We start from the raw sequence: 16,994 nt of genomic DNA, 5'->3' as shown, positions 1-16,994 counted from the left end.
TGTACATCAATAAGCAGTGACCTATATGTATAATCATATGGTCCCATCCCATTTCCATTTAATTGTAAGCTTGCAGGGGGAGGGTTATCTCCTTTTTGTGTCTTGGAAGTCTCTGTACATTTTATTAATCATTATCCATTTATTTCCTATGGTTCTCATACCTGGGAGTGCTACAGGGAGAATGTTCTTTACTAACAAACAACAACAACAAACATTTGTAAAGCGCTTTTCTTCCATAGGACTCAAAACGCATAAGCATGGCTCAGACCAGTAATTGGTTGATTGGTACATTTTGGTACAGAGGAAAAATTCTACAAATTCACAAATGCCAGGCTAAACAGGTGTTTTTTTTCAGTTTGTGTTTGAATAACTCCAGGGATAGGGCTGTTTTTACTAGGCGTGGTAGGGAATTCCAAAGGGTAGGGTAGGCATAACAGAAAGCTCTGGTTCCAAAAGTTTTGAGGTGCACTCCCTCCTTGGGAAGGGACCAAGGTTATGGATCCTGCTGATCTGAGGTTGTGAGAGGTGTGGTGCCGCTTCAGCAAGTCCTTTATGTATCCAGGACCCAAATTGTGTAGGAGGTTAAATGGTGCCCCTTTTTTCCATTTCAGGAAGATGGGAGATTTCCGGTTTCCTTATTCCATTACTCACTAATTGTGTTAATAAGGATTTTGGCTACAGCCCTGGAGCTTGTACCCTCAAAAATGACTCAGCAATGGCAGACGCCATGTGCCTGTCCTGACAGGTGTCCCCTAACCATGTAACAAGGCCTTTATTTACTGACTGACAACCAAATAGTCTCCCACGACCTCACCTTTTCCTTCTCTTCTCGTAATTCCCCTCTGGCTGACTCTCAGTTCTGCATTTGTTTGGCTTGGACGAGTTCCAAGAACTTGATAACAATACATAAAGATTAAACTTGTTGATGAAATAGTAGTTCTGAGTGTGGGAGCATTTCCTACGCAATAAAGTGGGGGATACCAGTGGAGTGGGTGACCAGAAATGTCATGTGACGGGGTGGGTGGCTTCCCCAGCACGATCCTTGGTAACCTGTCATCCACGCCGGTAATACTAAACTGCACTGTGGCTGGAAACCGAATCCTCAGAGCTTGAAACTGAAGCCAGATCGTTTCCTCATCCCGTCCTGCGTTTTTTACTTCCTCATTCACATACTTCTCACTCTGGTGTTTTATAGTATCGATTCCCAGCTGGCGGAAAGCGAAGACCCTCTGAGATGCCTCCGGCGATGAAGATGCTGATTCTCCTCTCTGCCTTGTGTGTCATCTTAGAAGCGGCTGCAGGTGAGCCAACAAATATAGTTTTGTTTCAGGCTATACGCAGAATGTAGAGGAAACGCATGTAGCAACGTAATCATTCAGTCAAACAAACGTTTGTATTAAAGTGAACCCAAGGTGAGAGTGATATGGAGGCTGCCCTATTTGTTTCCTTTTAAACAATACCAGTTGCCCGGCAGCCCTGTTAAGCTCTTTGGCTGCAGTAGTGGCTGAAGAACACCAGAAACAAGCATTCAGATAAGTTATATCAGATGTAGACTAAAATGTAGACCTATTTAATGACATTCAGTTGCAAAACAGCTTGTGTAGTGATTCCATATGCATGTTTAATAAATGTTTATACTAAAACAGAGTTACCCTTTAAATTACAAAAAAGTTGAAATAGTTCAATTAGAGATGATCATAATCAGCTAATTACGATTACGCAAAATTTTGCGTACATTTTTGCGATTACGCCTATACGTCATTACAGTTTGTAAATTCAATTGATATCGCATTCGCATAGTCATTCGTAATTTTGTGTAAAATTTCACATCATTTTTGCATTATTTCATGCCGAATTTAGCAGTGAATAGCAAAGCCCCTATACATGCTATTGTCACCAAAATGCTATATACTGTATATACAGTACTCACGTATAAGCCTAATTTTTCAGTACAAAAAATGTGCTGAAAAAGTTACTCCCTTGGCTTATATGCAAGTCAGTGGAGCAGGACCGATGGTGGAGCAGGTTTTGTTACTGGCAGAGGAGCGTTAGGATTGTGTACTAGTGATCCTGCTCTTGCCAGCTGACGCCATGGTGTGTCCGTGCCCCCATCCCCTGCAACATGGTGTGCAGAGTGCGCTACTCAACACTTCCTGTGTCCCCTGGCTTGTGGAGCGGAGCGTGCCAGCAACGTGTCAGTGGTGCAATTATCGTGGATTCGTCCTGTGTGGCAATCACTGTGTCTCATATCTATGACGCCATCTAGTGGCGTCTTTAGATACAGCTGTATCAATCTTGGGGCACATCTGGATACTGTGGAGGAGACTATATTGGGGGGGGGGGCTTATATGCGAGTCAAGCACTTTTTCCTGGTTTCTGAGGGAAACCTCGGCTTATATGTGAGTCAGCTTATATGCGAGTATATACGGTATGTCATGGAGAATAGTGGGTAGTAAGAAAAAATAATTTTCCAAAAAGATTTTAAAAATGCAAAGAAAAAAAATCGTTTTTAAAACTGAAAAATGACAGTTTAAAGCCCATTTTTCTTTGCATTTTTATTCATTCGATTTTCTCAAAAACTACAAGGTCTTTTTGAAAAATATTCTCCTTAACATATGTAGCAATTTTGGTAGCAATGAGCATGTATGGGGGCTTTGCTATTAACCACCAAAGTCGGCACAAAATGTCGCGAAATTACGCAAAAATTATGCAAAATTATGAATTGTTACTATTACATACGAAATTAATTACGATTGTCTCTGAAATTTCGCAATACGATTAAGATGCGTAATTGCAAATTTCGGTGCAAAATTTCGGCCCACCACTGAGTGCAAACTATCCAATCCACCCTAATAAACTCATTCCTTTAACTTGATGTGTCTTGCAGGTAATGATGAAGTCTGCTATGAACACCTTGGCTGTTTCTCGAATGAGTCGCCTTGGCAGGGCACCCTCCAGAGACCCATATCTAAGCTGCCCTGGCCTCCTGAAAAGATAAACACGCAATTCTTCTTACTAACCAGGCAAAACCCAAAGCTTCACCAGGTGTGTCTGCAAATATTCCTATTATACAGGGCATAACTGGAGGAATTGCAGGGGAGCCTAGAGCTGTAGGGGCCCCTCTACTAACTGTACCTTCCTCTGATATAGGGGGCTATACTTCAGATCAGGTCTTCTTGTGGCTACATTTGTTATGGGGGTGAAGATCATGATAGCCACACTTGTGTTATGAGCCATGTAAGATGGGCCCTGAGGCCGTGAAGGGCAAAGGAAGGAGCATGAACATGATGGGGGGGGGTCAAAGTTTAGCTGGGGGCCCCCCTAGATTGTAGTTCCGACACTGCTATTATGCACAGAATAATATGTGACATCCATGTAAACAGGTTATTCACAGCTGTGTTGAATGTTAGGTTCTCCTTTGTCTGAAGACTAATTCTGCATTGTACAGAACCCTGGAGCAGAGCAGGTTACTAGGGTGCCAGCGGCCACTTGGTAAAATGGGTTCCGCAGAGACCATAATACTATGCTGGCGTCTACTAGACAATATATTAAGGCGCCTGCCAGGTGATTTGGACACCTAAGTTGCCAAACTCTTGCGGTAAGCACGAAGTTACGGCTATTATTTGCACCGATGAGGTAACATGATAACAGGGGAGGTAGCGGCTATTGGGGGCCGAATGGTAGAATATCTCTGGTGCCCAAATTACCTTGGTGCCCTTTTTTAATGTACACATCCTGGCATGATGTGTGGGTTCCATGTATATTTGTACATGTATAGCATGGATTTTTCCATTTTTTGCAAATTGCATTGCTGTAACTATATTGATAGAATCACAACAGCGGTTATGTTCTGTATGTAAAACAATCCTTTTATCTGCATTAACCGTATTTTTTCAAGTGTTAGATTTCCCTTCACCAGATCCTCAGGCATAGAGTCAACTTCCAAACTTTATTGTATATGAATAACAGTACAACTTTATGTCATGGCTCTCTCAGCAGAGCTTTCATTGAGCCCTCCAACATTCACACCACCTTTGCCCATCTGGTGACCTCCACAGACAGAGGGCCATCATTATCCCCCCTCCCCTCCAATAACCGTGTGGTCACCATAACTCCCTTCACCAGGGCCAGTTCTACACTTTTTGCTGCTTGTGCAAATGATCGCACAGCACCCAACAATCTGCACCACGCATTATAGCTGCGGTGCGACAACAAAATGCCCTCAGCATAGGTAGTTAGGTCCGGTACAGGTATAGGACGCCCGGTATAGGTGGCCACAGTATAGGTACCCCAGTATAGGTAGTAGTGTAGTTGGGAGTGTCTTTTTACTTACAGGTAAAAAGAAAAAAACCTTTAAGTCCTTTTAACCCTCCTGGCAGTCTATTAAAAACCGCCAGGGGGCAGCGCAGCAGTTTTTTTTTTTATTTTTAATTTTTTTTAAATCAGGTAGTGAGCCCAGGACTCGCTACATGATAGCCGCTGTGTAGCGGCATCCCCCCACCCACTTCGATCGCCTCCGGCGATCTGCGATCAGGAAATCTCGTTCAAAAAACGGGATTTCCTGGAGGGCTTCCCCCGTCGCCATGGCGACAGGCGGGATGACGTCACTAACGTCATCGACGTCGTGACGTCATTGGGAGTCCCGATCCACCCCTCAGCGCTGCCTGGCGCTGATAGGCCAGGCTGCGCAATGGGTCTGAGGGGGGAGGGGCGGCGCGGCGGGCAGCGGCGAATTGGCGCGGAGCGGCGCGATTGGTATGCACACGCAGCTACCAAAGTGCTAGCTGCGCGTAGCAAAAAAAAATCATGCAAATCGGCCCAGCAGGGCCTGAGAAATCCTCCTGCGCGGCTTACCCCGAACTACGCTCCGGGTTACCGCTAGGAAGGTTAAGGGTGGTCCAGGTCACCCACAGTGAACTTCTTTATATTAGTAGAAAGGACCCTAATATGTGGAACACACAAAGTCTTTCAAGGTCTTGCAGTACAAAGAATATCAAGAATCTTTATTGGCACAAGTATGAATGTATTTCATAAAAAATCTCTGTAAGAAGCTCCTTATTTAAATAGAAGATCATCCAAAAACAGGGATACAACAATCAATGGTAGTGAAGGCTTAGTACATTCAGGCTTAAATACTATTACTGAATGTACTAAGCCTTCACCACCATTGATTGTTGTATCCCTGTTTTTGAATGATCTTCTATTTAAATAAGGAGCTTCTTACAGAGAGTTTTTATGAAATACATTTATACTTGTGCCAATAAAGATTTTTGATATGCTTTGTACTGCAAAACCTTATTATGTTCCTTTCTACTAATATAAAGAAACCCCAGTATAGGTAGCCAGATATAGGTGACCCTAGTATGGGTAGCCAGGTACAGGTGCCACTGCCTGGGTGGGAGAAGCAGGGCCGGCCCGCTCATGAGGCGAGGTGAAACTTTTGCCTCAGGCGGCAAATTTCCAGGGGCGGCATCCGCCCGTCCGTGCGGGGAGCCGGCTGCCGAGCTGGAGGGGTAGCTGGCAGGACGGGGGTATTGGGCCTAGCGGCGGGGAGGGGGGGTCGGATCCCCCCCTCCCTCGCCTGGGTCCCCCGTCCTCCGCTCCCCTCCAGCCTTACATAGAAGCAGCCGCTATTTGTAAGAGGCACGGGCGGGGAGGACTCACCTCTTCCTCGAACCAGCGTGCGCTCCACTGACGTCACTTCCTGCAACGCTGCAGGAAGTGATGTCAGTGGAGCGCACGCTGGGAAGAGGTGAGTCCTCCCCGCCCGTGCGTCTTACAAATAGCGGCTGCTTCTTCTATGTAAGGCTGGAGGGGAGCGCAGTTCGGGGGACCCAGGCGAGGGAGGGGGGGTACGACCCCCTCCCCGCCGCTAGGCCCAATACCCCCATCCTGCCAGCTACCCCTCCAGCTCGGTGGCCCCCCAGAGCGCCCCCCCCCCACCGGCGGGGGTGGGGGTGGGGTTATGGCGGCAAAAAGTCTAGGTCCGGCCCTGGGGAGAAGGTGGGTGACACTGCAGGGAGGGAAGCCAACACCATTCCTCCCTCAACATGAACCCCCCTCCTGTCCCCTCTGTGGTCCTCCCTGCAGAGTTGCGCAGTGGTGCATTGTCTCCTATCCTGCTCCTTGCAATGCATAGTAGTAGTAGTAGTAGCAGCAGTAGCCCCTGTATATGAACATATTCTGCCACTTAATGTAAGGAAGACGCAGAGCCGGGACAAGGTCCTCCAGCACCCAAGGCTGAGACACCAAAGTGCACCCCTCCACCCCAGCTGTCACACACTGATTGCTATTAGACTAAGTGGGCCACAGGGCCCACAACCTCCCCAACACCTTAATCTCTAGTTATATGGCTTGATATGTATCCCCTTTTCTTATTTCTTTCTGCTTCAAACACAATTAGGAATGACAGCTGAATGAATTGTGCGCGCCCTCCTACACTGCGCCCTGAGGCTGGAGCCTCTCCAGCCTATGCCTCGGCCCGGCCCTGAGGAAGAGCTTCTGCCACTTGTGGATGTGCATGTTTTACTATATTTAAATCCTGTCTGTTAAATCTTCCACTGTATTGTCGGCAGAATTATCTCATAATGTGCTCTTTGCAGAAACTAAACTCCACAAACCTGGTTAGCATCACAAAGTCTTCATTCCAAACTTCTCGAAAGACGGTTTTCATTGTACACGGGATGGCAGATAAAGCAGAGAACAACTGGGTGTCTGACATGTGCCAAGTAAGTCCTGGGCCTGGACTATTTATCATCCAAGCCTATTGCATGCTGTCTCTGAATGGCGATCACAGACAGTATTATATCTCCACTACAATGGTGGTGGTGAAGGGTTTGAGGGGTATCCAATTCATCTGGACGATTGCCATGAAAATGAGAAGAACAGACTTAGAGTAGACTAGTGATCGTAATCTGCTAATTGCGATTACCAGAAATTTTGCCTACATTTTCAGTTACGGCCATATGTAACTACGATTTGGAATTCAATTGATTTCATTTAATCCATTTGAAAGTTCCTGTATTTGTCACGTACTTTAACCTATTTTGGTTCCTGGACGTAGAATCTAAGTCCAGGAACCATGTGCGCTACCGCGCGCTCCTGCGGCCGATCGCGCGCGTGCACGCGCACTCCCGGCCGCAGATTCGGTAGCCAGGCAATCAGTGAATCGGGCTATGGTGCCCGATCACTGATTGCTCTCCCCCGCTGAAAAAGCGACAGCTTCTCTCGGAAGCTGTGCTTTTTCTGGCTGTCACCTCCCCCATGCGTCGCTCTAAGCGTGTGTTACGCTTAGAGTGACGTCATGTAAACAAACTCATGGACGCCATCTTGTGGCCAAAAAGTAATACTACAACTGAAAGTAAAAATAAATAAAAATTAACACACATTTACATTATAAATCTATTGTTTACCTCCCACCCTCCCAAAACTACCCAAATAAAATGTTTACTATAAAAAAAAACCATTACAATAAAAAAAAAAAAAAAATGTAAATATTTACCTAAGGGTCTAAACTTTTTAAATATCAATGTAAAGATGAAATATTTCTATATTTTTTTTATTTTAAACTTGTAAATAGTGATAGATGCAAAATGGAAAAAATGCACCTTTATTTCCAAATAAAATATTGTCGCCATACATTGTGATAGGGACATAATTTTAACGGTGTAATAATCGGGACATATGGGCAAATACAATACGTGAGTTTTAATTATGGAAGCATGTATTATTTTAAAACTGTAATGGCTGAAAACTGAGAAATAATGAATTTTTCCATTTTTTTCTTATTCTTCCTGTTAAAATGCATTTATAGTAAAGTGGCTCTTAGCAAAATGTACCCCCTAAAGAAAGCCTAATTGGTGGTGGAAAAAACAAGCTATAGATCAGTTCATTGTGATAAGTAGTGATAAAGTTATAGGCTAATCAATGGGAGGTGAACATTTCTCACGTGAAAACGACGGAACGCGAATGGGTTAAAGGACCTCTGTTGCGAAAATCTTAAAATTTAAAATACATGTAAACCTATACAAATAAGAAGTACGTTTCTTCCAGAGTAAAATGAGCCATAAATTACTTTTCTCCTATATTGCTGTCACTTACAGTAAGTAGTGGAAATCTGACATTACCAACAGATTTTGGGCTAGCCCATCTTGTCATGGGGAGGTTCTCAGGGTTTTCTTTATTTTTAAAAGCACTTAGTGAATGGCAGTTGCTCCGTCCAACTGCCAATAAAGTGTACGGTGAGCAGGCAAGCTGGCCAGCATCTTTGCATACATCTTTTTCAGGGAATGTCGTTATAAAGAATCAAGGCCAAGCTAAGAATCCCCTATGGAGAGATGGACTAGCCCAAATTCTGTCGATAATGTCAGATTTCTAATACTTACTGTAAGTGACAGCAAAATAGGAGAAAAGTAATTTATGGCTCATTTTACTCTGGAAGAAATGAACTTCTTTTTTGTATGTATTTTAAATTTTATGATTTTCTTTAATGCTGATTTTAGCGGTTCATAGCAAAGCCCCCATACATGCTATCGTCAAAATTGCTATATATTTTGCGGGGAATAGTGGCAACAAGTTAAAAATAATAATAATAATTTGTAGTTTTTGTGAAAATGGATTTTAAAAATGCTAAGAAAAAATGGTTTTTAAATTCCAAATTATGGTTGTTGATTATGTTTTCACGTGGGATTAATTAAAGAGAACCTGAGCCACAGCTCGGGTACAAAATCAGATACTTTAAGAGAAGAAAGCCTCAGGATCCTATTAAGGCTTCCCTCGCTACTCCGTTGACTCTGTCGCTGAGTGCGCCCCCCAGAAGATTAGTGACAAGGCATTGTCGCTAATCTGATCGGGACCACGCAGCTCCTCTTCCTGGATCATGGGTGCGCAATAGCTGCACAAGCCTGCCCATGGGCAGTAAGCCGGAGCCGCTAGCTCCATGCTATTGCACATGCTGCGCAGCCATGATCCAGGAAGAGAAGCTGCGCGGCCCTAGTGTGAAGGGGGCCGTGCTCATCAATGGGGGGCTTCTGACCTCCAAGGGAAGCCTCAATAGGATCCTGAGGCTTCCCTCTCTTTAGGGTAAATATCTGATATTGAACCCGAGCTTCAGCCACGGATTCACTATAAGATTTTCCCAAAATTTTGCATCATAATTGCGAATTACGATGCAAAATTACGATTATATGAAATTCATGCTCATCACTAGAGCAGACTCCATGCAGATGGAAGCCTAGCATTTGAGACCAGATGCCAGGAGATGCCACTCGTAAGAGTAATAAAGGCACCAGGAAATTTGGGCGCCGGGATATAGCCGATAGTAGAATATTGGTAACATTTAAAGAGAAACCGTAACCAAGAATTGAACTTGATCCCAATCAGTAGCTGATACCCCCTTTTACATGAGAAATCTATTCCTTTTCTCAAACGGATCATCAGGGGGCGCTGTATGACTGATATTGTGGTGAAACCCCTCCCACAGTGTGATGTCAGGACCATGGGAAATTACACCTGTTTATAGATGTTTCCAACTGCCAAAAAAAGCAAGCAGCTTCTTCCACTGACATCACCTGCCAGCAGTAAAGATGTCACCATGTGATTAATATCAGAATGTATATCAGGGAGAGGAAAGAAGGGCAAACACTGACTAAATCATTTATACACAATTATTGTAAAAATTAAGCACTTGTTTCATTACATTATTTTCACTGCAGTTCCTCTTTAAGTGTCATTTTCATCTTTTCTATCATTCATCTTTACTATCAAACAGAATTTCCACAAACTGGACTTTGACTTCTTCCAAGATCTTAAGTATTCATTTCTTAATGTGTCCATTTTTCTCCCACACTGTTTGCTACCGTTTCTGTAATATTAATAATTTCACTGAATATATTTTAATAAAATGACAGTCATTTTACGTCTATTTGCCTGATTTGAGTACCACAGAACGATCCTTGTTTGTCTGGAGAGGCGCTACTAAGAGAAACTGTATTGCTCAGATTAGGTTGTGTTAACCCTTTCTCAGCTCAGATTAGACAGCGGGTTCCTCTTTCCCGAGTAAAATTGTGCATAGAAAATTGTTGGTGTTTCATGTGTTCCTCCTGGCCTGTCTGTTTGCCCAATTCCAGTTAATCCGGCACATCAATTGCATCCATGATATTCGATGGTCTTTGGGCTGAAGCAGATTGGGAGGCACTAAGCGGTCTGGCCAGTAGGGGGCTTGTGACATCCCCTTCCCACCTGACCCCTAACTGTGAAAAAACCCCTTCCTGATAGCAAACCCTAACTGTCCCCCTAACGCAAGTCTCCTTCCCTCGTCACAAATACCCTTCCTGATGCCTAACCTTAGGCACCACCATGGGAGGGTCTTAGGGTTAGGCATGGGGGGAATTCTAGGATTAGGCACCACCGGCGGGGGGGGGGGGGGTTGTCTTAGGGTTAGGCATCGGTAGAAGGAGGGTTCTGTGTGAGAATTGGGTTAGTTTAGCCATGGTAAAATCTCGGTAAACATTAACAATATTTTACTATTGGAATCCAGAAGTAAGATATCACTAATTGTAGCGATATTCTACAAGTGACTATCCCCTGCACCTCATTTTTCAGGTACTTTTTCACGTATGCTTTTCCACTACAGGAGATCCTGTTGGCGGAGGATGTGAACTGTATTGGAGTGGACTGGCGGCGTGGATCTGGCAGTGTAAAGCTATATGTCCAGGCTGCTAATAACGCTCGTGTTGTGGGTGCTGAGATTGCCTATTTACTAAAGAGATTGCTGGTAAGTATTAATAGGTGAGTCTTCAACCAATTGCAACCCTCCACAGACTTTACACTAACAAACAATATGTGTAGCATATTATTTAAGAAATCTACTTTGTGCAGGGCAAAAGTAATTTTATTTCAGCAATGTAAATGCACATACAGGGGCCAAAGATTAACCTCCTTAGCGGTAATCCCGAGTCAGTTTCATGCAGTAGCTGCTGCAGATCTTTCTGAGGTATTTTTTTCTTCTTGTTTTTGGGTCTAAAAACTTGTGAAAAAATGTTACGGCTTTTAGACCTTAAATCTGGAAATAATCATAATGTCAGATTAATAAAATAATAATAAAAAAATAAAAATAAAAAGGAGGAAAGTGGTGGAACTTAGCTGCATGTGAGACAAACCATGAATGGGCAACAAGATTATTCAGCTCAAAGACAATGGCCCCTATTCAATTCACATTTTGGGCCCGATCCAATTTATTTTTTTTTCCAAAGTTTTTTTTTTTACTAGGAGATCATTTTTCATCTTCAGTTTAAAATAACTTTTAAGCTTTCTGGGATTAAACAAGTACAAAAAAATATTTTCATCTTCTGTTTAAAATAACGTTTAAGCTCTCTGGGATTAAACAAGTAAAAAAAAAAAAAATAGGAGAAAAGTACTGTCAAAATTATTCTGGCTATTTTCCTGCTTGCCGGTGACTGAAAAGGCGTTTTATTGTTAAGATGTGAAAAAGTGAACCGGATCGGGAGCTTTTTTTCCCTAAATTTTCCTTTTGTCAATAAAAGGCCTTTCAAGCCACCAGCAAGCAAGAATCTACTCAGCATAATATTGACCGTACTTTTTGCTCTCCTTTTTGGTGCTTTTTCAGTTGCAGAGAGCTGAAAAGTTATTTTAAGTGGAAGATGAAAACTAATCTCGTAGGGAGGAGTCAATGGCCTCAATTCACTAAGCAAATCTCCTGTCTTAAATAACGTTTTTAGAGTTATCACCATGGTGACGAGGCATGTAGTATTCAGGAAACATTTTACCTCAGGCAAGCCTAAAGTTAACTCTTCTGTCTTTAAGTTAACTCTTCAATCCTTAAAATAACTCCAGAGTTAAAGACAGGCTGTTAATTAACTGCGCATGAAAATAACTACAGAGGAGGTAAATTAACTACAGAGGAGGTAACTTAAGGAATGAAGAGATAAGTTAACTCTCTCACTGCGTGGTGGCAAGTTTACTCTTGCCTTATTATCTCCAGCATGATCTTAGTGAATTGAGGCCAATGTGTTTCGTATGTCAATATGTCCACTTCGTGGAGCCTATGCAGTATATATTAAAAGGACTTGGAGTAACCTTTAGAAACATAAAAATACACATATTATTATGGACCAAATCAGCCTAATATAACATGGGCAAAAATCATCTCATTCAATAATCGTGCTGAAAGAATTGATAGTTAAGACAATTTAATAAAATGTGGACTTAAAACGTAATAATATTGTATTGAAAATGTCTAAATTCCTAATAATTAAATTATGTGTACAACTATGTTGCATGTAAACCAACACCTGATTGAATATATTTTTTACAAGAACCACATTGCTGTATAATCTTCTAGAAAAAAATATGCTTACGCTCAATCAGAACTTCTATAAAAATATTTGTCAAAGCTATGTAATCGGCAAAAACGTGAGATGTGTGAAGTAAAACCAAACACCCAGTCGCTGGAGCAGGTAATCTAGGCGACGGTAGACGGGTGGTAAATGGGTGCCATGATGACCGCAATGTTAATTGTAGCCATAGTGGTGCCCAGTGGCTGTGCAAATATTGGTGGAGGAAGTGTTTAGCAGTGGAAGGTGGTGCTGATATCGGCGGAGATTGCGTCTGAAGCATAGGTTAGTGTTACACTTTGGCAGAGGGAGGGTTAGTGTGACAAGAGGGTTAGGTGATAGTAATATATCGGTAAAAAATACCAATATTCTACCACTGGAATTAGTCATTGCCAATAGATGGTGGGGCCCATTTGGGTGATCAAAATCGATGTTTATATGGTGAGCTTTAGATATTTTTTGCCTAGCTCAAGTGATAAAATTGGCTACTTGGCTAGTTTGCTGGCAGGCTTTAATCTTTACTAGCTAACAAGCTGCTCCTGTGTGGACAGATCCCAGACAAATCATTCCAGCTCCCAGCTTGTGTCTCACGACTCTGCAAGCAAGGGGAGGCTGAAGAGACAGGAAGGAGAGAAACACTGTTTGTGTATTTCCTTATTTTAGAAGCTAAGCATTGCTGGAGACTAAGCTCTAATTTATTGGCTAATTTAAAAGAAAAACGGTAAGCTTTCAGCTTGTAAGCCTTCTTCAGACTTCTATTCCTGTTAACTGGCAATGTTAGAAAATACAATCAGAAGGAGGTAGAAAGATTTATTTTGCAAATATAAGCATGATCCAGATTCATTAATTACAAGGGATCTTGAAAGGAATATGAGGTATTTCTGGCAAATAGATACAACCCTTGGGTTACTTAATGCCTATATAGACTCAGGCTGACATGGAGAGTTTTTTACAGACTCTATCCTCTTTACTGTACGCTGTTGAAGCCTGGAAACAGTTAACTGTATGTAACTGAGCAGGGGAGGTACAGTGATTCCCAGAGGGGGCCAGTGCCCCAGTGTAGCACCGCCCACGCTTTATGGCTAGCTAGAGGACAGTGAAAAATCTAGAGAACTTGGCAAGGAGCTTCTCTGACTGTCAAACTTTCCTAACTCTAGGCTGTCAGAGTAATAATTATTATTAGCAAGCACAGCCTAAGAAGTAGAAGTCTCCCAGAAAACTGCAGAAGTAACATTTGTGAGAGCTGAAGATCTTTTAGGATGGGGAGGAGTCAGAATGGAAGCCTCTCTGCCTTCTCCATGTAACTTTGAACCCTGCCAAAGATTGTTTTGGAAGCAGTGTAAACAACCACTATTTATATGTTTTTGCAGATGAATGAAGCAGAATATACATCAGACTGTCATGGCTACTGTTTTGTCTTAAAAATACAGCCCTTAAGCTGAAAATAAAAATATGAGACTGCAGGAAAGATCTTTTTACCATTAGTACTACACAAACAGTTAATTATCTCATACATTTATGTTCAGTTCAGGTTTGCTTTAAGGAAATCTTCAGCAAAATTCCCACAATGATGTAAACACAGATTCTGCAGAGTTCAATAGCTCATCCTTGCTAATACACATTGGGCATATAACACATGTATGTACAAGCATCTGTGTAGGGGGTTCCAGTTACTCATTTTATCTCTTTGTTTCCAGGAGGAGCTGAAGTATCACCCATCAAACGTTCACATAATTGGGCACAGTCTGGGTGCTCATGCCGCTGGGGAAGCTGGGAGACTCTTGAAGGAAATTTCTAGAATTACAGGTATCTAAAATCATCAGATTATTAGAATGGATCCCAAAATGTATTCTTAGTTTATCAACGCTTCCCTCGCAACCCGGGATATATAGAAGCTGCAGAGCCGGTTCTCTTATGAAGCAAGGTGAAACACTTGCAACAGGCACAGAGATTACAGTGGCAGCATGATTGTGTTGTGTGTTTACACTTACAATTTGCAGTCAGAATAGGAGGAGAAGCGGGAGCAGAACGAGCGAGGTGAAGAGGTCATCATTGGGGAAAAGCAGCTTGTTGTGCTGTGTGAGGAGTCTGACAGTGAGGGAGGAGGGGGAAGCAGAAGAGCAGTAGTGTTTCATTTGGCTTGCACAGCAGAGGCACTGATGTCCTGACTGAGGAGGAATAGAGGATGGCCGACCGACTGAGGGTGAGCAGTTTGTTCGTCAAAGACTTTCAGTCAAACAAGTTTGCATATGTGTATCAGCGCCAAGGTAACAAAGTGGCCGCTACTGAGAGAAGAACAATGTCCAGAGTTCACAAACAGGTAAATTATATAGAATCAGCGCAGAATCCAAAAACAGAAGACGAGTCTTCAACAATTCTTATCATAATTTATTTTTCACTTTAGTGTCACTTTAACCCCTGTAATCCTCTATTATAATCCCTAACTGTCCCCGCGTCATCCTTCCTGTCCCTGGCTGTGTGTCGGTGTGTGCAGTGCAGACCGTTGGGACAGGATGTCGGGCCAGGGAGCAGGGCAGACGGGTGCGCACGCATGTGCACTGACTGGCGGCGGTGGTGGCAGCCAGAAGAGACCTAGAGCCCGTTTTTAAACAGGCTTAGGTCAACTAGTGTAAAAAATAAAAAGGGACCTCAGACTAGTTACTCATAGGCCTAGTACTCTATGTATCCATTATTATCGCATCATTTTACACGTCAGTTCAGGTACCCTTTAGGCTGATTTTACATCTTTCCCGTGCATTTGTGGCGCGATGCTCCATCCCCATTGCATCACACCACAAAAAAAGTAATTATGGAAGAGTACATCGATAGGGTCATCTGCATAGCACCGCCCCTTGCTGTGTGACGTACTCCCTGCTGGATAGGAAGAGCATCACTGGGATTCATGGCTTTCCCTGTCATATTGCTGTCATTCCCCACATGTGGTCCACAACGCTGCCGCCAACTAGGGATGGTCGCTGGATTCCGCGGAATTAAGAATTCCGTGATTTCGGCCGGAATTTGGGGATTCCGTTCCGTTGTGACGGAACGGAATTGCTATATCACTATGGGGGAATTTCTGCGGAAAAATATGAAAGTCCGCGGAATTTTACGGAATACAAATTTTTTTCCCCACCGAACTGATTTCTGCCTAATAAGAAGAATTTCTGCTCTACAGACTTCCTTATTTACCTCCTCCTTTTCCTGGAAACAAAAAAAGAGGGAGGAGGGAGGAAGGGAAGAGGGAGGAGGGAGGAAGGGAGGAGGGAGAAGGGAGGAAGGGAGGAGGGAGGAAGGGAGGAGAAAGGAAGGGAGGAGGGAGAAGGGAGGAGGGTGGAGGGAGAAAAAGGACTAAGGGAACAGTCAATAGGTTCTATGGGCTACCATTTAGCATAAACAAGGTTCCATTTGCAATTACTTTAATTTTTCCGCCGGAATCCGGAATTCCACGGAATTTTGCAAAAATCCGGCGGAATTTTCATAGCGTCGGAATTAAACGCTGGCGGAATCCGTGAATTCCGGCGGAACGGAATTTGGTCTTTCCGATCACCCCCACCGCCAACACATTTGCATTTTCTGTGTCGCCCATTGACTTACATTACTTCCGCTGGTAACGCGCCATTGACTTTGCGGTGACTCCACGGCACATCTGGCACTTCCAGCGGTAAGTGAGCCAGGCCCCATTGCTTTGCATTGTCATTGCGTTACTCTGCAGTAATACCCAGTAACGCAATGCACACTTTCAAGGCAAGTGTAAAAGGGGCCTCCATGTTTATTTGTTTGCCCCACACCTCATGTCATGAAAACCGCTGTGATTTGCTTGTCCCCGGCAGGTCTGGACCCGGCTCGGCCTTACTATGAGAACACTCCGAGAGAAGTTCGTCTGGATGATTCAGATGCCGTTTTTGTTGATGTCATCCACACTGATACAGACTTGTTTACTGGTATTTATAACAACCTCCTCCAGCTCCCTACTGTATGTTATGCTACTGATGTATAACTTCTGTGAATAAAAGTTGTTTAAAAAGGGAGGAAATAAAGAGGAAGTACATCAGAAATTGAGATTTGGATGGAGTGGGGAGGGGTTTCAACCTCTGCCAGCCCAGCTTCTATGTAGAGATGCGAAGTTCGGATCTTTTCAATGATTCGGATGATTCGAATCGGATCATTGAAAAGATCCGGATCTTTGATCCGAATCTCGGATCATTTTACTAGGGAAGCATTGGGGGGGGGGGGGGGGGTGAAATGACAGGCAGGACAGGACTTTCCCTGCAGTGGACAGACAAAGAAGGGGAGGGGGGTGGACAGACGGACAGAGAAGGGGAGGGGGGTGGACAGATAGAGAAGGGGGGATGGTGGACAGAGACGGGCAGGGAGTGAACAGAAGGGAGGAGGTGAACGAAGAGGGGTGAGCAGAGAGTGGAAATGTTTTTTTGCACACAATACCCACATGCTGCAATCATATGCTTTACATATATTTCACCTATATGGTTATCTGTATACTCTGAATGCAAACGTCTCACAGTAAAAGAAAGCATTCCCCTTTTCTCACGTCGAACACATCATAAATTATGGGAGAAGATAAGTGCAGCTGTTTAGAGCAGTGCAGGAGGATCATATTGCACAGCAATCACAGTGCCAGTG

At 43.4% G+C, this 16,994-nt stretch overlaps 1 protein-coding gene across 1 annotated transcript in view; it reads left to right on the top strand.

Annotated features, from left to right (window-relative positions):
- The first annotated feature begins 938 nt into the window (after positions 1-938).
- Positions 939-16,994, top strand: part of LOC137535054 (pancreatic lipase-related protein 2-like) — a 41,398-nt gene continuing 25,342 nt past the window's right edge. Inside the window, exons 1-7 of the mRNA XM_068256820.1 lie at positions 939-1,065; positions 1,196-1,301; positions 2,888-3,045; positions 6,603-6,728; positions 10,634-10,774; positions 14,051-14,159; positions 16,184-16,294. Coding sequence (XP_068112921.1) covers positions 1,003-1,065; positions 1,196-1,301; positions 2,888-3,045; positions 6,603-6,728; positions 10,634-10,774; positions 14,051-14,159; positions 16,184-16,294 — 814 coding nt within the window. The 5' untranslated portion in view covers positions 939-1,002. The remainder of the gene's footprint in view (positions 1,066-1,195; positions 1,302-2,887; positions 3,046-6,602; positions 6,729-10,633; positions 10,775-14,050; positions 14,160-16,183; positions 16,295-16,994) is intronic.

This window comes from Hyperolius riggenbachi, chromosome 10 (genome assembly GCF_040937935.1).
Source record: "Hyperolius riggenbachi isolate aHypRig1 chromosome 10, aHypRig1.pri, whole genome shotgun sequence".
Taxonomy (NCBI): Eukaryota; Metazoa; Chordata; class Amphibia; order Anura; family Hyperoliidae; genus Hyperolius; species Hyperolius riggenbachi.
Note: the sequence above shows the minus strand (reverse complement) of the source record. Positions and strands in the feature narration are given on the sequence as shown.